This window comes from Leucoraja erinacea, unplaced genomic scaffold (assembly GCF_028641065.1).
Source record: "Leucoraja erinacea ecotype New England unplaced genomic scaffold, Leri_hhj_1 Leri_58S, whole genome shotgun sequence".
Lineage (NCBI taxonomy): Eukaryota > Metazoa > Chordata > Chondrichthyes > Rajiformes > Rajidae > Leucoraja > Leucoraja erinaceus.
The window spans coordinates 435,783-456,524 of NW_026576498.1; the positions used below are offsets into that span (position 1 = coordinate 435,783).

The 20,742-nt window shown below is 43.7% G+C and overlaps 1 protein-coding gene across 1 annotated transcript; it reads right to left on the reverse strand.

Annotated features, from left to right (window-relative positions):
- Positions 1–1,128: 1,128 nt before the first annotated feature.
- On the reverse strand, positions 1,129–16,937 carry LOC129694241 (eukaryotic translation initiation factor 4E type 2-like). Its single transcript, XM_055630954.1, has 7 exons — positions 16,758–16,937; positions 10,655–10,769; positions 7,459–7,593; positions 5,252–5,356; positions 5,009–5,161; positions 4,730–4,866; positions 1,129–1,856 (listed from the first exon to the last, which is right to left on the reverse strand). Exons 1-7 carry the CDS (start codon positions 16,775–16,777, stop codon positions 1,817–1,819), a joined length of 705 nt encoding a protein of 234 aa, XP_055486929.1. The 5' UTR covers positions 16,778–16,937; the 3' UTR covers positions 1,129–1,816.
- Positions 16,938–20,742: the final 3,805 nt, after the last annotated feature.

Genomic DNA, 20,742 nt, shown 5'->3' on the forward strand with positions numbered 1-20,742 from the left:
AGAGCATGTAAGGTAAGGTGCTGCCACCTTCAAGACTGCTGACCTGGGGAAAATACAAACATGACAGAGCGTTTCTCCGCTAGCTTAGATGTGAAGACCCAAATACTGCTCGCCCCCCCTCCCCCTCCCTCTGTGACACACTGGTCAACCCGAGGAGTACCTTCAGCAACAGACTGGTTCCACCAAGATGCAGCACAGAACGCCACACAACATCCTTTTTCCCCCTGTGGCTACCAAACTGTACAACTCTTTCCACTTCTGTCGAGGGATAGACTGACTCCCCTGGCTACCCCTCCCCTTCCCCCCCTGGCTACCCCTCCCCTCCTCCCTTTCCTCCCCCCCCCCCCCCCCCCCCCCCCACCTACTCAATCCTAGACTTTCCACTTGTCACTTTAATTTCATGTTTCACGGAGGTTTTTGTCAGTCTCTCTACCTGCTTCCACTACTTGCAACCTCCGGCAACCACCTGCAACCTCCGGCAACCTCCGGGAACCGCACGGAAACCTTGTGTGGGGCGCAAAGTCTCCAGAGGTTTCTGTTCAGGTTTCCTAAGTGGGACAGGGGCATTAGCAGACCAATTTCCCTCTTGGGAGAAAGAAAGTTCTATCGCATCGTATCATGATGAAAATTCATATGATTCCATCAATTCTGAATGCAGGACAGAGGTTGAAATATTCTCATCGATGATTAATCTACTCACCCTTATGACAGATATGGTTTACACATCACCTGTCTTTAAGGGTGTGACTGCAATATAAAACCGCATGGGATGATGCAGTTAGCAACAAAGGTACCCCAATATACACTCTTGCCACCTTTGGCTACTGATTAGACAATGTAAACAACCAGAGGCAGTAACCTTTCCAAGATTACATTGACAGGGCCTCCCTCTCTTGCAACATCTATTACGCCACAGAAGTAGGTAGAGCAATATCACGGGAATTTCCAAAGCATTCCTGAATTGGAGCCAACTCAAGAATGACACCAGTGCAGTTTGAAGTCCAGCGGTAATTTGTCATAGGAAGTTGGGAAATAAACATTTTGACAACATTGCCTTCTTTGCAGATAAATAAAATAGCTCTTGTCAAACATCAAATCAGAAGGGGTGAAAAAACTGAAGGACAAGCATTATTCTCAGAGAAATGTAACAGTTATTTATTGTGACAAGAATTATATTAGTATTTTTGGGGAATACTTTGCATTAAGATTATTTTGTTGGAACAAATTTGGTAATAACCCTCTGTGCAATATGTTAACATTAACGTATTTATTTTAAACATGTTAGCTTCTCTGCAAAACTAAGATGTTTAATACTAACACATTAAACCTCCTTGCTGTGTTACTTGTCTAGAGCAGTTTCCTGCACTTTAAAATGATATATTCTTTAAATCATATGCATTTCAGTTCTACTATAATCACAGAAAATGGATTTCAAACAGATGGCTCTCAACACAATAAAGATTCTGACCTGAAACTGAAGGTTTAAGATACCAAATCCATTCAGATCTTGAGGCAAGGCGTGAGATCAGAACCTGCCACTGCGGACTTAGCAGTAGAGATAATGTCGGTCTGCTTACTGGGAAAAGAAGATGCTCTTAGACCACGACAAGATACCAGCTTACGGTTGCATGATTAACTGCGGTGTTCAAAAAGGGAGTTTTTTAAAAAACTACAGAAACAAAATGGCTTCTGTTTAGATGGGCAATAAATAATGATAAAATGAGAGAGTCCAACACCAATCCAATTTTCTCTTTGTGTTTAGGTGCTCCAACCCCTGCCTTGCCGCACGGAGGCAAGTGCTCCATGGAAGTCTACATCACACTGCGATCTTTGTGTTTCGAAAGCTTGAATTGTCCCTGAAATAAAAGAAGGAACAAAGGCTCAATGGCGGGTTAATCGGAGAGTTTGCAGAGTGCGATCGATGAGTGAAGCATAGTAACAGCAGTAATGGCAATGGCGAGGGCAGATGAGATGGCACAGATTGATCAGAGTACACCAACATGGACGAGCAGCAACGACTCACATACGAGTGAGTCGGTGTGAAGAGATTGGGCAGGAAGTTGGATAAAATTACCCAGTAAATACTGCAACTCAAAAAGGCTGGCAGCATCGTCAAGGACCCACACCATCCTGGCCACACACTCATCTCCCCGCTACCTTCAGGAAGAAGGTACAGGAGCCTGAAGACTGCAACGTCCAGGTTCAGGAATAGCTACTTCCCCACATCCATCAGGCTATTAAACTCAACTCAAACAAAAATCTTTAATAACCTATTGCACTTTATCTGCTTGTTATATATATATATATATAAATGTATGTATATATATATATATGTGTGTGTGTGTGTGTGTATATATATATATATATACACACACACACACACATATATATATACACATATGTATGTATGTATGTGTATGTGCATATGCGTTGGGGAAACAGACCCAACGGGTCTGCACTTGGTCTAGTATATATACACACACACACATATATATATATACACATATATATATATATATATATACACATACATATATATATATACACACACACATATATACATATATATATACATACACACATATATATACACACATATATACACACACATATATATATATATATATATATATATATATATATATATATATATATTTACACACACACACACATATATATATATATTCATTCAATGGTATATGGACACACTGATCTGTTCTGTATTTATTTATGCCTGCAATATTCTGTTGTGCTGAAGCAAAGCAAGAATTTCATTGTCCTATCTGGGACACATGACAATAAACTCTCTTGGATTTTGAATCAATCTTACAGGAACGTGCTGGGCTATTTCTCTTTTGAATGCTTCCCACTGTGTAGGTGTAGACTTGCCTACAAACAGATGCTCCCAATCTACTGTTCACATCTTGTCTTCCTTTAGTGATATTGGTCTTCCCCCACTTTAGGTTGTTATTCCCGGTCTATCCAAATCTTCTCCGTAATCACTTTGAAATCTATATTATAGTCAGTATCTCCAAAAAGCTGCTCCACTGACACACCCTTCATCAAAAGCAGCTGCATTCCACAAGCCAGTTTTGTCGCTCCTTGGTGATAGCAACAACATCATAACCCCAGTTGCACTGTCATGTTATCTACCTTCTTTGTTTCGAGTCTTTGCCTCAAAATAGATGCAATTTAGTTTTGTATTCCCCTAAGGTGCGTTTACCTGCCTACTAATTACTACAAACTTTATCTCCTCCGAGTGCCACATCTGCCTCTCCCTGTAACACACCCACAATGAAGAAACACCAACCTTTTTGTTATCTGAACATCGACTCGCCGTCCATTGCCCTGGTAATTTAGTGTGACCTTCCCCACACTGGCACAGTGCCTGGAGGGTGTTACACAACCTCTGCTGCCTCAAACGCAAGAAGAAGAAACGAAAGCAAACCTCCCTATTGTAATAATGGGACCCGAAATGTCGCCCATTCCTTCTCTCCAGAGATGCTGCCTGTCCCGCTGAGTTACTCCAGCATTTTGTGTCTACCTTCTGAATGGAACCAACCGTCCATTCCCCTGTACACAAAAATGCTGGAGAAACTCAGCGGGTGCAGCAGCATCTATGGAGCGAAGGAAATAGGCGACGTTTCGGGCCGAAACCCTTCTTCAGACCGTCCATTCCCCTGTACCATCCCTTCAACCATGCATTCCTCTGATTGATCCTTCCTTTCATATACGCACCACCTTATGGCATTGGAAACAACCGAGAGACTACAAACGTTGACGTCCTGCTCTTTAAACAGCTACATAGCTCCCTAAGCTCATAGTGCAGGGCCTCATCGCTTCTCCTAACTATGTTGTTGATTCCAATACGTATCATAATCTCTAGCCCTGCATTCTCCCCGGTTCAGTAACTAGCAGCCGCTATGAGACATCTTTCACCCATTGACACCAATTAGATAAATGCCGAGCTAGATATGGGAAGCTTGTGTTATATAGAACTAGATGGTATGTTTGGGTGAATATTGAAATGTCTCCAGATAACGAATCAATGTAATGTTTTTTCTTAATTTGTTAAGTGAACCACATGGTCTTATTCCTTTTATTTATTTATTTACTTCCATATAACCATATAATAACCATATAACAATTACAGCTCGGGAACAGGCCATCTCGGCCCTTCTAGTCCGTGCCGAACACTTACTCTCACCTAGTCCCTGCACACAGACCATAACCCTCCATTCCTTTCCCATCCATATACCTATCCAATTTATTTTTAAATGATAAAATCGAACCTACCTCCACCACTTCCACTGGAAGCTCATTCCACACAGCCACCACTCTCTGAGTAAAGAAGTTCCCCCTCATGTTACCCCTAAACATCTGAAGTCATGTCCTCTTGTTTGAATCTTCCCTACTCTCCTTGGGAAAAGCTTATCTACATCAACTCTGTCTATCCCTCTCATCATTTTAAAGACCTCTATCAAGTCCCCCCTTAACCTTCTGCGCTCCAAAGAATAAAGACCTAACTTGTTCAACCTTGCTCAGTAACTTAGTTTCTGAAACCCAGGCAACATTCTGGTCTTATTCCTTTATTTCCCCCCTATCTATTTATTTTTATATTTTGATTGTCTTTCCTAGTTTGTTTTATTTATGGTGATGGTGTTGCACTGTTTTGTATATATCTCTGTGAAAAATCAATACAAATTTAAGTGAAGAAAAAAAATCTTACTTGATACTGTCCGTGTGTGTCTTGTACTCCATAATGGTGCTTGGTGGTAGATTTAATACACGGCGCAGTGTGTCCCGTATCCTAGCAGTGGTTGCTTGATCACAAGCAGTTTTGTTCCATACCGAAATTATATCCTCCTGCAAGAGAAAGTTAAAGAAGTAAATTTCATCCCATTTTCAACAGAGAATGACCCAAAAACAAAACAAAAAAAGAACATTTTTGTATCTTTTCCTTCATGCTTTCTGAAGCACCTCTTAACATTTGCTAGCAATGACATACTTGAAATCGGATGGATACCACAACTCCACAGATTTCCTCTCCGACCATAAATTGCTCTCCCAACATGGCTAGGATGATATTTTCCCAGAATCGGGATGCCAGGCCTTTGCGCAATCGTATTATCCATTTGCCGCCATTCTTGTTGGCTTCATCCTGCAATGAGATAAACGTATTAGTCTTTGGTCTTGGGTACCTCTAGGTTAAAGCCAAGAGGTGAAACCAAATATTGAACTCTCAACTCACCTCCCACATGGGTTTGATTCCTTCCTTGAAGAGGTGGAAATCACTATGTCCTGTCAGGTCACCTGGCCGCACCAAGTGGCTGTAGAACCTCCAGAATTGTTCCACCTGCAAGAGGAAGATCGAAGACCTACTTACTAATTAATCGACTGAATTATGTCTATGTTGTGTTATCAATAGACAATAAGTGCAGGAGTAGGCCATTCGGCCCTTCGAGCCAGCACCGCCATTCAATGTGATCATCGCTGATCATCCCCAATTAGTACCCCGTTCCTGCCTACTTCCCATATCCCCTGACTCCGCTATCTTTAAGAGCCCTATCTAGCTCTCTCTTGAAAGTATCCAGAGAACCGGCCTCCACCGCCCTCTGAGGCAGAGAATTCCACAGACTCACAACTCTCTGTGAGAAAAACTGTTTTCCTCGTCTCCGTTCTAAATGGCTTACCCCTTATTCTTAAACTGTGGCCCCTGGTTCTGGACTCCCCCAACATCGGGAACATGTTTCCTGCCTCTAGCTCGTCCAAACCCTTAACAATCTAATATGCTTCAATAAGATCCCCTCTCATCCTTCTAAACTCCAGAGTGTACAAGCCCAGCCACTCCATTCTCTCAGCATATGACAGTCTCGCCATCCCGGGAATTAGCCTTGTAAACCTACGCTGCACTCCCTCAATAGCAAACCATATTATTGCAAGAGAGAGGAGAAAGATTCTGGGTTTTAGACATTATACACCCAAAGGCATGACAGTCATTGTGGAACTAGTGCCGTTAATACGGGAGACCATGTAGCTCAACAATTACTCCTCCGTGTTCTCATCATGCCAAACAAATCTCTGACTAATAAACATATGAATGCCACAAAATGCTGGAATAAGGGCAGGGTGGCACAGCGGTAGAGTTGCTGCCTTACATCGCCAGAGACCTGGATTCGATCCTGACTACGGGTGCTGTCTGCAGGGAGTTTAGAGATGAAAAGACAGGTATGAGCCCAAAAATGGATAAAGAACTGTTAAACCCATGGATTTTCTTTGGTAGACCTGCATCTGCAGTTCCTTGTTAATACATAAAAAATAACCCCAGTTTAGTAATTGCATCGTTATGAGTGATAGCATTAACTGCACATCAGTACATTGTGAGACTGTTAGGAGAATTAGATCAGTAATTGCCGCTAATACGTCTGTAGATTTGTACTCAGCGGGGGCAGTAAAATGGTATTAGAAATGTAATCAGATTGGCATCAACTTTTATTACAAAGTTCATTAAAAGTTAATGTTGATGGTGTAGGGTTCTCATACACTCTTATCCCTCAAACAACATATCCTCACTCACTACAAAATGCTCTATAGCTTGGGACCCTTGTATACAAATGGTCTGTCAATTACAACTTGTCATGAAAATAAAATTAGCTTTTGGATTGCCAGACTCAATAGGCGATAGACAATAGGTGCAGGAGTAGGCCATTTGGCCCTTCGATCCAGCACCACCATTCAATGTGATCATGGTTGATCATCCCCAATCAGTACCCCGCTCCTGCCTTCTCCCCATATCCCCTGACTCCGCTATCTTCAAGAGCCCTATCTAGCTCTCTCTTGAAAGTATCCAGAGAACCGGCCTCCACCGCCCTCTTTGAATACCTTCCTAATAAAACTCTTTACCAAGCAGAAGGATCAGGGAATTTTTTTGTCAGGCAATTAATTAATTTCTCTAAGCAATAAATACCACATTTTCCTATAAATTAAATCACTGGGGATCAACCAAAGTAAGTTGTTTGCACATTTTTATCTGTTTTATCAGTCCAACATTTCTATCTGTTCTTTTTCAGAATGAACTTTGCTCTGCACATTCTCATTTTAAACATTTTTGCAAGAGCCCAGATTGTGAAACTCAACAGGTAATAAAGGCGTTGGAAAGAAATGACCCCAGTTTAGTAATTGCATCGTTATGAGTGATAGCATTAACACACGTCAGTACTGTTTTTGTGAGACTGTTAGGAGAATTAGATCAGTACTTGCCGCTAATACGTCTGTAGATTTGTACTCAGCAGGGGCAGTAAAATGGTATTAAAAATGTAATCAGATTGGCATCAACTTTTATTACAAAGTTCATTAAAAGTTAATGTTGATGTCCACTCCCTGTGATTATTCAATGCACTGTTTCATTTATATAAAAATAAACACCGTTTTTTTAAATCATTGTTTTAAGTGACTTACTGAGGCGACGGTACCAATCTGTTTAATGTTCTGTTCATAGCTCTGGGTGTTAGCTGGTCTGCTTGGTGTACGCCTGGAGTACCAGAATGTGTAGTTATACTGAAGAGGGTGCTCGCCAACTCCAGGAGTCACTACCTGTGGAAACCAGACATCAGTAAAATTAAGCTTGGCACAAAATGCTGGAGTAGCTCAGAGGGACATAGAAACATAGAAAAACAGGTGCAGGAGGAGTAGGCCATTCGGCCCTTCAATACAATACAATATAATACAATTTATTTGTCACTTGAACCTCATAGAGGCTCAAGTGAAATGTTGTTTCTGCAGTCATACATACAAGAAAAAATAAGAACCAAGACACAACACAATTCACACAGACATCCATCACAGCGCATCTCCTCCTCGCTGTGATGGAAGGCAAAAACACTTATCTCTCCCCTGCACTTCCCTCTCCCCCCGATGTCAGAGTCAAAGTCAGAGCCCAAGTCAGAGCCCCTGGCGGGCGCTAGCAAAGTCCCGCAGCCGTTGAAGCCACGCCGGGCGATGATGTCAGGCCCCGCTCCAGGTCATCCTCGACCCCGCTACTCGGGCGGGAGAAGTCGCCGTTGCGGAAGCCCCGAAAAGCGGTCTCCCAGCAGGGACCCGCGGGCTCCCGGTGTCACTGTCCACCAGACCTGCGGTTGGAGCCTCCGAATCCCCGGGGTCGGGTCGCAGCAGCGCGCCACCACCGCTCCACCCGCTCCGGACTCGGCCAGCTCTACGATGGTGAGTAGCTCCGCAGCTCCGTGACTGGAGCCCCAGGACGTTCCTGCTGGAGGCCGCTCCACGTTGCAGCCCCAACGACAACGGAGACCCGACAGGGAAAGGTCGGGTTCTCCGTGCAGGGGAAAGATTTTAAAAGTTTCCCCCCCCCCCCCACACACACACACACACACACACACACACATACCCCATCAAAAAAATAAAAACTACATTAAAACGGGACAAAAAATAACAAAAAAACAGACAGACTGCAGAGGCCGCTGCGACGTGAGTCGCGCCGCCCACCGGAACATCCACACACATACAAGCCAGCACCGCCATTTAATATGATCATGGCTGATCATCTAAAATCAGTACCCCATTCCTGATTTTTCCACATCCCTTGATTCCTTTAGCCCTAGGAGCTAAATCTAACTCTCTTGAAAACATCCAGTTAATTGGTCTCCATTGCCTTCTGTGGCAGAGAATTCCACAGGTTCACAACTCTCTAGGTGAAGACAATTTTTCTCATCTCAGTCCTAAATGGCCGACCCCTTATTCTTAAATTGTGACCCCTGATTCTAGACTCCCCCCAACATGGGGAACATTTTTATGCATCTAGCATGTCCAATCCTTCAAGAATATTATGTTTCTACTAGACCAAGTGCAGACCCGTTGGGTCTGCTCCCCCAACTCCCCCCTCCCGTAGCCCCCACGGGAGACGTGGTCCTCCAACTCAAGCCGTTCAGGACTCAGCAGTGCGGCTGATTTTAAATGCCGTTTTTGAGGCGAGATGCGGGCGCCAGCAGCCGTTATGGTCGCTGGCCAGCAGGAGGCGACAAAATGAGTGAGAGGGGGGGGGGGGAAGAAGGATTTTATTAAAAATGCGTACATAAACACGCCAAAATTTAATCAGGAGTGGATTATTTGAATCTACCGAAATGGAAATATTCTGGGCGTTTGTGGGTTTGGTGTTGGCGTAGCAACGAATCAAAGGCTGGCAACCACAAGTGAGGCAGAAACACAGCCAGCCAGCAGCCAGCCAGCCAGCAAGCCAGCAGCCACAGAGTTTTAATATTATACAGATAAGATTTCCTCTCATCCTTCTAAATGGAATATAAGCCCATTCTTTCAAAAATTAGTACAGTGGCCTAGCTGTTAGAGTCGCTGCTTCACAGCGCCAGAGACCCATGGGTTTGTTCCTGACCTTGGGTGCTGTCTGTGTGGAGTATACACATTCTCCCTGTGCCCGCGTGGGTTTCCTCTGGGTGCTCCAGTTTCCTCCTATATTCCAAGGACGTGTAGTTTGTAATTAGCCTTGGTAAATTGAGCCTAATGTGTAGGGAGTGGATGAGCAAGAGGGATAACTCAACTCTGGTGCCGACTCACCGTTGCCGTCGTGGAGCTGGCCGAGACCGGAGCGGGTGGAGCGGTGGAGGAGCGCTGCTGCTGCTGCTGCCGCTGCTGCTGCCGCTGCTGCTGCTGCTGCTGCTGCTGCTGCCGATGCCGCTGCTGTTGCTTCGGAGGCTGCTACTGCGGGTCTGCGGACGGCGGCACCGGGAGCCCGCGGATCCCTGGAGGGAGACCGCTTTTCGGGGCTCCTGCAACGGCGACTTCTCCCGCCCGTGTTGCGGGGTTGAAGAGCTCCTGGAGCGGGGCCTGACACCACTGCCCCGCGCGGCTGGAATGGCCGCGGGACTTTGCGAGCGCACACTGGGGGCTCCAACACCAAGACCCGGTGTGCGACCTCGCACCACCCGGCATGGCTTCAATGGCCGCGGGACAATCGCCATCGCCAGCCGGGGGCTTTGACTTTGACTCTGACGTCGGGGGGGGGGAGAGTGCAGTGGAGAGATAAGTTTTTTTGGCCTTCCATCACAGCTATGTGATGGATGTTTATGTAAAATGTAATTATGTTGTGTCTGGGGTCTATTTGTGTGTAATGTATGGCTGCAGAAACGGCATTTCGTTTGGACCTCCAGGGGTCCAAATGACAATTAAATTGACTCTTGACTCTCTTGACTTGACTCTTGATAACATGCAACCAGTGTGAACGAGTGATCGATGGTCAGCGTGGACTCGGTGGGTCGAAGGACCTGTTTCCATGCTGTATCTCCAAACTGAAAACTAAAGAGTCCACCCTCTTCTGTTCAACTTTAGATTTGAAAATAACAATCCCAGAACTGTAGGTGCAAACCTCTGATACATTGCAACGATGCTGCCAATGAAGTGACAATAAACAAGATAAATGAATCCTAAAATAGACACAAAACGCTGGAGTAACTCAGTGGATCAGGCAGCATCTCTGGAGATAAGGAATAGGTGACGTTTCAGGTCAAGACCATTCTTCACACTAATGAATCCTATTAGGTATCTGTAGTTCCCTGTAAAACATCCTGTGAATACTTGACCAGTGATGTATGCTGCATGACTGCGTTCAGGAAATTTCAATTCTTACCTTTCTTTTGGCTGTGTTTTGTGTCTTTTCCTGTTCACACAATTCTGTTTCCTTCTCCTTCAGTGCCTCGTTCTCTTCATAGTGTTCATGGTCTCCACTATCATCATCTTTTAAGCTGTGAAAATAGAATATACAAATACAGGTGCACAACCTTTTATCCGGAGTTCCGGAAACCGAAAAGTTCCGAAAACCGGACATTTTTTCCAGGATGTCGTCTGCACGCCAAAGCTCGCGTTTGGCGCCAAACTTGACCCGAAACGACCCACAGTCAACCCAGGTCTGTACTACTGTAGCGGCTGCCTCCTCCCCGGAGACCGGGGAGACACTTAAACATTTGTAATTGCTTAAATGTTAGTCAGTTAGTTTGGAGAGCTTTCATACGGCACTCCGGTGGGCGGCGCGGCTCTGGCCAGCAGCGGCCTCTGCAGTCTGTCCGCGTTTTATTATTTTCTGTCTGTGTTTTAATGTAGTTTTTGTTATTTTTTGATGGGGTGTGTGTGTGGGGGGGTGGGGGGTGGGAAACTTTTTAAATCTCTCCCTGCACTGGAGACCCGACCTTTTCTCGTCGGGTTTCCGTTGTCGTTGGGGCCGCAACGAGGAGCGGCCTCCAACAGGAAGAAGCCGGGGACTCTGGTGCTACAACTCACCGTCGCCGTCGCGGGGCTGGCCGAGTCCGGAGCGGGTGGAGCGGTGGAGGAGCGCTGCTGCTGCTGCTGCTGCGGCCCGACCGGAGAGTCGGAGGCCCCAACGACAGGTCTGTGGACGGCGGCACCGGGAGCCCGCGGCTCCCTGGAGGGAGACCGCTTTTCAGGGCTCTCGCAATGGCGACTTCCCCCGCCCGAGTTGCGGGGTTGAAGAGCTCCTGGAGCGGGGCCTAACATCACCGCCCCGCGCGGCTGGGAATGGCCGCGGGACTTTGCGAGCGCACGCCGGGGGCTCCAACACCAAGACCCGGTGTGCGACCTCGCACCACCCGGCGTGGCTTAAATGGCCGCGGGACAATCGCCATCGCCAGCCGGGGGCTTTGACTTTGACTCTGACATGGGGGGGGGGGGGGGGGGGGAGAGTGCAGTGGAGAAATAAGTTTATTTGGCCTTCCATCACAGCGATGTGATGGATGTTTATGTAAATTATGTTGTGTCTTGGGTCTATGTGTTTGTATGTATGGCTGCAGAAATGGCATTTCGTTTGGACCTCAAGGGGTCCAAATGACAATAAATGTATCTTATCTTATCTCTTATCTCTTATCTTATGTGGACATTTTATTATTTGCCAAAATCAGGATTGTTGAGATCATTCCATGCTGCAGGCTTGTCTGTTATTAGATGATAAATAAATAAATAAGTAGTTTGGGTGATTGTGCAGGCTTTAAACAAGAAACATTGAGAAATATATTTTGGCAAATAATAAAATGTCCTAATTTTGTCCAACTGACAGCTGACAATTATCCCATTCTTTAGCTTGCATCCGAGTCAAATTTATTTCAAAATGCATTGATAGTTTACCATTATTTAAATGGTAAATGTAGCTTCAGAAGCGTTTTCATTTTGCATGTTAAAACCCACCTGAGAACCATGGGCGATTTTGCAATTTTACTGAGGGATTTTTCACTTTTAAAACTTCTCATATAACAAATGAATAAAGATAAAAAAGTCAATAATGCCTTACTTTTGATGAAATTCAGCGAGCAAACGTGATAATTCCTGATATTTTGGACCACGGCAAATGTCCGCTGTTCACTTCCGCTGGATTGGCACCTTCAGCTCCCTCTTTAATTTACCTTAGTTTCTATCTTTTTTTTGGACTGTAAATCTAGGACCTCACGGTCACCCCGACTGGCACAGTAAATTGCAGCTCAAAAACTGGCCGTTTTTAACGGGTGGGAAAGTGCGTGTTTTCCCATTCACTAACATGTACCGGATGTATAGCATGTACTCCACTTGAGATTTTCGGTCACGTGGGTGCGGATCTACGCTCCAGTGACCTTTCGTGAAATCACCCTATACTAAAATCCTTTTGCTACGAATGCTAACATACCATTCGCCTTCATCACTGCCTGCTGCACCTGCATGCCTACTTTTAATGTTTTCAAGAAGGAACTGCAAATGCTGGAAGATCGAAGGTACACAAAATTGCTGGAGAAACTCAGCGAGCGCAGCAGCATCTATGGTGCGAAGGAAATAGGCGACGTTTCGGGGCCGAAACTGCGAAGGAAATAGGCGGCGTTTCGGGCCGAAACTGCGAAGAAAATAGGCGACGTTTCGGGCCGAAACTGCAAAGGAAATAGGCGACGTTTCGGGCCGAAACTGCGAAGGAAATAGACGACGTTTCGGGCCAAAACAGCGAAGGAAATAGGCGACGTTTTGGGCCGAAACGTCGCCTATTTCCTTTGCTGAAGAAGGGTTTTGGCCCGAAACGTCGCCTATTTCCTTCACTCCATAGATGCTGCTGCGCCCGCTGAGTTTCTCCAGCAATTTTATGTACCCTGCCTACTTTTTAATGACTGGTGTACCATGACACCCTGGTCTCGTTGCATCTCCCCCTTTCCTAATCGGCCACCATTCAGATAATAGTAAATCTCCTCTGTACTCTCTCTATTTCTCACTGGAGTTTAGAAGGATGAGAGGCAATCTGATTGAAAGATATAAGATTGTTATGGGTGTGGACGCGCTAGAGGCAGGAAACATGTTCCCGATGTTGGGGAAGTCCAGAACCAGGGGCCACAGTTTAAGGACAAGAGGGAAGTCTTTTAGGACCGAGATGAGAAGAATTTTTTCACACAAAGAGTGGTGAATCTCTGGAACTCCCTGCCACAGAAGGTAGTTGAGGCCACACAGTTCATTGGCTATATTTAAGAGGGAGTTAGATGTGGCCCTTGCGGCTAAGGGGATCAGGGGGTATGGAGAGAAGGCAGGGATGGGATACTGAGTTGGATGATCAGCCATGATCATATTGAATGGCAGTGCAGGCTCGAAGGGCCGAATGGCCTACCCCGCCGCACCTAATTTCTATGTTTCTATGTTCATTGGCTATATTTAAGAGGGAGTTAGATGTGGCCCTTGGGGATCAGAGGGTATGGAGAGAAGGCAGGATTGGGATACTGAGTTGGATGATCAGCCATGATCATATTGAATGACGGTGCAGGCCCGAATGGCCTCTACTCCTGCACCTAATTTCTATGTTTCTATGACATCCTTCCTATAATTGGGCGACCAAAATTGTACACCATGCTCCAGAATTAGTCTCACCAATGCCTTGTACAATTTTAACATTAAATCCCAACTTCTATACTCAATGCTCTGATTTATAAACATAGAAACATAGAAATTAGGTGCAGGAGTAGGCCATTCGGCCCTTCGAGCCTGCACCGCCATTCAATATGATCATGGCTGATCATCCAACTCAGTATCCCGTACCTGCCTTCTCTCCATACCCCCTGATCCCCTTGGCCACAAGGGCCACATCTAACTCCCTCTTAAATATAGCCAATGAACTGGCCTCAACTACCCTCTGTGGCAGAGAGTTCCAGAGATTCACCACTCTCTGCGTGAAAAAAGTTCTTCTCATCTCGGTTTTAAAGGATTTCCCCTTTATCCTTAAGCTGTGACCCCTTGTCCTGGACTTCCCTAACATCGGGAACAATCTTCCTGCATCTAGCCTGTCCAACCCCTTAAGAATTTTGTAAGTTTCTATAAGATCCCCTCTCAATCTTCTAAATTCTAGAGAGTATAAACCAAGTCTATCCAGTCTTTCTTCATAAGACAGTCCTGACATCCCAGGAATCAGTCTGGTGAACCGTCTCTGCACTCCCTCTATGGCAATAATGTCCTTCCTCAGATTTGGAGACCAAAACTGTACGCAATACTCCAGGTGTGGTCTCACCAAGACCCTGTACAACTGCAGTAGAACCTCCCTGCTCCTATACTCAAATCCTCTACGGCAAGAATGTCTTTCCTCAGATTAGGAGTCCAAAACTGTACGCAATACTCCAGGTGTGGTCTCACCAAGACCCTGTACAACTGCAGTAGAACCTCTCTGCTCCTATACTCAAATCCTTTTGCAATGAAAGCCAACATACCATTCGCTTTCTTTACTGCCTGCTGCACCTGCATGCCTACCTTCAATGACTGGTGTACCATGACACCCAGGTCTCGCTGCATCTCCCCCTTTCCCAATCGGCCACCGTTTAGATAATAGTCTGCTTTCCTGTTTTTGCCACCAAAATGGATAACCTCACATTTATCCACATTATACTGCATCTGCCAAACATTTGCCCACTCACCCAGCCTATCCAAGTCACCTTGCAGTCTCCTAGCATCCTCCTCACAGCTAACACTGCCCCCCAGCTTAGGGTCATCGCAAACTTGGAGATATTGCCTTCAATTCCCTCATCCAGATCATTAATATATAATAGTCTGCTTTCCTGTTTTTGCCACCAAAATGGATAACCTCACATTTATCCACATTATACTGCATGTGCCAAACATTTGCCCACTCACCCAGCCTATCCAAGTCACCTTGCAGTCTCCTAGCATCCTCCTCACAGCTAACACTGCCCCCCAGCTTAGTGTCATCCGCAAACTTGGAGATATTGCCTTCAATTCCCTCATCCAGATCATTAATATATAATAGTCTGCTTTCCTGTTTTTGCCACCAAAATGGATAACCTCACATTTATCCACATTATACTGCATCTGCCAAACATTTGCCCACTCACCCAGCCTATCCAAGTCACCTTGCAGTCTCCTAGCATCCTCCTCACAGCTAACACTGCCCCCCCAGCTTAGTGTCATCCGCAAACTTGGAGATATTGCCTTCAATTCCCTCATCCAGATCATTAATATATAATAGTCTGCTTTCCTGTTTTTGCCACCAAAATGGATAACCTCACATTTATCCACATTATACTGCATCTGCCAAACATTTGCCCACTCACCCAGCCTATCCAAGTCACCCTGCAGTCTCCTAGCATCCTCCTCACAGCTAACACTGCCCCCCAGCTTAGTGTCATCGCAAACTTGGAGATATTGCCTTCAATTCCCTCATCCAGATCATTAATATATAATAGTCTGCTTTCCTGTTTTTGCCACCAAAATGGATAACCTCACATTTATCCACATTATACTGCATCTGCCAAACATTTGCCCACTCACCCAGCCTATCCAAGTCACCCTGCAGTCTCCTAGCATCCTCCTCACAGCTAACACTGCCCCCCAGCTTAGTGTCATCCGCAAACTTGGAGATATTGCCTTCAAACTTGGAGATATTGCTTTCTTTATTGCTTCTGGAGAGAGACCGCTTTTCGGGGCTCCTGCAGCGGTGAATTCTCCCGCCCGAGTTGCGGGGTCGAAGAGCTCCTGGAGCGGGGCCTAACACCACTGCCCCGCGCGGCTGGAACGGCTGCGGGACTTTACGAGCGCACACCGGGGGCTCCAACACCAAGACCCGGTGTGCGACCTCGCACCACCCGGCGTGGCTTTAATGGCCGCGGGACAATCGCCATCGCCATCGCCAGCCGGGGGCTTTGACTTTGACTCTGACATCGGGGGGGGGGGGGGGGGGGGGGGGGGAGAGTGCAGTGGAGAGATAAGTTTTTTTTGGCCTTCCATCACAGCAATGTGATGGATGTTTATGTAAAATTATAATTATGTTGTGTCTGGGTCTATTTGTGTGTAATGTATGGCTGCAGAAACGGCATTTCGTTTGGACCTCCAGGGGTCCAAATGACAAATAAATTGACTCTTGACTCTTGACTCTCTTGACTTTACCACCCTATCTATATGAAATTCCACCTTCAGGGAACAGTGCACAGTTACTCCTAGATCCCTCTGTTCAACTGCATTCTTCAATTCCCTACCATTGACCATGTAACTTGAAGGGCCATGTAGCTCATTAGGGCGACATTATATTATTTAGCCTCCTTGTTATTTAGCTTAGAGCCAGCAGTCAATGCCAAGTCGTGGAGGCCGAACCCCCACAACCCAGGCCCCAAATCTATACCCTGGGCCCCCAAGAAAAGCTGTTTACCTCATAAAATCGTGAGGTGAAACAAAATACAAGAAAAAAAAAAGAGATTATAAACATTATAATATCGGTAACTCACGCTTGGAATTTATTGTTCATTTCTTCAGCGGTTCCGAAGGAAAACACGGCGGCGGGAAAGGAATCTTCGGTTTAAAAAATAAAAAGCTGGAAATTGTGAGTTTAAAAATAATACTTTAGTTTTAAATTAAAATAAAAAGGGCTCCGGCGGCCGGGACTGCGCGTGCGCGCGGGGGGGGCTACGGCAGGCGCTTCCGGCCAAAGGCAGCGGCGTCAACTCGGCATTTTTGGCGCCAAACCCGTTTTGGCTGAGGACAATGTCGATCTCCATTTCGAAATGTTGTTGGAATGGAACTGCTGGTCTATGCTGGTTTACATAAACTACAGATATATTCTGGTTTACACAAACTGCAGAGATATATTCTGGTTTACACAAACTACAGGTATATTCTGGTTTACACAAACTGCAGATATATTCTGGTTTACACAAACTACAGATATTCTGGTTTACACAAACTACAGATATATTCTGGTTTACACAAACTACAGATATATTCTGGTTTACACAAACTACAGGTATATTCTGGTTTACACAAACTACAGATATATTCTGGTTTACACAAACTACAGGTATATTCTGGTTTACACAAACTACAGGTATATTCTGGTTTACACAAACTGCAGATATTCTGGTTTACACAAACTACAGGTATATTCTGGTTTACACAAACTACATATATTCTGGTTTACACAAACTGCAGATATATTCTGGTTTACACAAACTGCAGATATTCTGGTTTACACAAACTACAGATATATTCTGGTTTACACAAACTACAGATATATTCTGGTTTACACAAACTGCAGATATATTCTGGTTTACACAAACTACAGGTATATTCTGGTTTACACAAACTACAGATATTCTGGTTTACACAAACTACAGATATATTCTGGTTTACACAAACTGCAGATATTCTGGTTTACACAAACTACAGATATATTCTGGTTTACACAAACTGCAGATATTCTGGTTTACACAAACTACAGATATATTCTGGTTTACACAAACTACAGATATATTCTGGTTTACACAAACTACAGATATTCTGGTTTACACAAACTACAGGTATATTCTGGTTTACACAAACTACAGATATTCTGGTTTACACAAACTACAGGTATATTCTGGTTTACACAAACTGCAGATATTCTGGTTTACACAAACTACAGATATTCTGGTTTACACAAACTACAGGTATATTCTGGTTTACACAAACTACAGATATTCTGGTTTACACAAACTACAGATATTCTGGTTTACACAAACTACAGGTATATTCTGGTTTACACAAACTACAGATATTCTGGTTTACACAAACTACAGGTATATTCTGGTTTACACAAACTACAGGATATTCTGGTTTACACAAACTACAGGTATATTCTGGTTTACACAAACTACAGATATTCTGGTTTACACAAACTACAGATATTCTGATTTACACAAACTACAGGTATATTCTGTTTTACACAAACTGCAGATACACAAACTGCAGATATTCTGGTTTACACAAACTACAGATATTCTGATTTACACAAACTACAGGTATATTCTGGTTTACACAAACCGCAGATATTCTGGTTTACACAAACTACAGATATTCTGGTTTACACAAACTGCAGATATTCTGGTTTACACAAACTGCAGATATTCTGGTTTACACAAACTACAGATATATTCTGGTTTACACAAACTGCAGATATTCTGGTTTACACAAACTGCAGATATTCTGGTTTACACAAACTACAGATATATTCTGGTTTACACAAACTGCAGATATTCTGGTTTACACAAACTGCAGATATTCTGGTTTACACAAACTACAGATATATTCTGGGTTTAAGAAGCAACTGCAGATGCTGGAGAATCGAAAGTTACACAAAAAAGCTGGAGAAACTCAGCGGGTGCAGCAGCATCTAGCAATGTTACAAAATTTTGAGATTTTAAAAATCAAGTCTGCAATTTATCCCATCAGATAAAGCATTACAATAAGTTTAATTTGACACCAAATTCACTTTCATATCTCAAGTATTAAAAAAGTTATGGCCATTTTCATACTCGGAAATTAGCATCTTGTTCCCTATTGATTTTCAATGGACATTACAAAAAAGCTGTGATCTTGGATAGTCAAAAGCCCATTTCTTAAGGAAAGATTAACATTTTTAAATAGCCTAAGTGTCCAAAGATTATTCACAAATAATTCACAATATAACATGATTTTTATATCTAATTTACATTAATTTATAGGCCAAATGGAAGGAATTTAGTGTTCAATTGCTGTAAATAAATGCCCATTTAAATCGGCTTTCTAGTGGGTTCAGTGAAGAGCATACGTGAACGTGTACAAGAGACGCGAAATGCATTTAGAACGTTGACATAGCGCGCTGGATTAGTGCCCTCAAATGCCGAGAAAAATACTGCGGGATATAAAAAGCCCAAAATGAACTACTCGTTATAGATAACTTGATATACAGGGTTATATATATGCCCCATTTAATGTAAAAATAAGGTACATACCTTTAATTGTTTGCTTTATAAAACCCTGGGGCTGCGAGAGGTTGCGGAATGAGACAGTAATTTTAAAACTATTATAACTATATTATCGAGGCCTATAAAACTAATAATACCTTTTGCGACCGGGTCTTGCAGCGATTTTTCGTTAATGATTTACTAGGCTGAACATCTGCGATTAGTACAGCCTAGTAAAAATCGCGTTTTAAACCCGCCCCCTCCAAACAGCGCCAAAATCGCCGACATGGCTGTGGGCAGATTCCCAATGACGATTCAGGTAAGTTTTGTAACATACCTAGGTGAGGGCCTAGAGAATTGAATGCGCGGAGACGACGGAGAGTGTCTGAGGTGTCTTGAACATAGGTAGGGAGGGATTTAACCAAGGGTGATAGGATGGAGTCAAGGTATTTGGAAATTAGTTCGGTGGGGCACGAACAGGCAGAGACAATGGGTCTTCGGGACGGTCAGTCTGAAGAAGGGTTTCGGCCCGAAACGTTGCCTATTTCCTTCGCTCCATAGATGCTGCTGCACCCGCTGAGTTTCTCCAGCTTTTTTGTGTAACCTACAGATATATTCTGGTTTACACAAACAAACTGCAGATATGCTGGTTTACACAAACTGCTGATCTATGCTGGTTTACACAAACTGCAGATATTCTGGTTTACACAAACTACAGATATATTCTGGTTTACACAAACTGCTGATCTATTCTGGTTTACACAAAATGCTGGTGGACCTTAGAGGGGCAGGAAGAATCTCTGGAGAGAAGCAATTGAATAATAATAATAATAAGTTTAAAAAGATGTACAAAAACACTTGTTTAAAAGGATATTGGGATGAGGATAGGTGATTGTGTGGGATATTTGTTATACTGATTGTATTGGGAAGGGTGATTATAGAGTGATGGGTTGTATATATGACTAAGATACTGTATAGTATATGAAGGGTTTTTTTCTTTTTTTTTCTTTTTTTCTTTTTTGTATGGCTTTGTAAATATTTGATTAGTGTTTAAATGTAAATAATTTGGTGTACATATAGTGGCTGGTGTACATATGGTGTACATATAGCTGCTAAATTTGTATAAGATAATTACAAGCAGTTGAATAAGGGGTGGGAATTAATAAGCTTTGGCTTCTTCCTGCTCCTTTTCGGACACATACGATTTCATTTATGTATGTATATTGTTTATGACACTTTATAAATATTTTTGTTTTGTTTTTTTGTATGCTGTTTCACACTTGCTTTTTATTCTTTTATTCTGTTCGAAATAAATAATAAAATAAAGAAATAAGTAAATAAATGATGTGTTTTATTGTCATTGCACATAAGTGCATCAAGATTTGGTATGCAGCTTCCATCCGATGTCATAACATAAATAACTAATAAAATATTGATTTAGATATTTAGATACCCCGAGAACAGGGATTGTAAAAAGAACAGTAAAATAGTCAAAACAGTTCAAACAGACTAA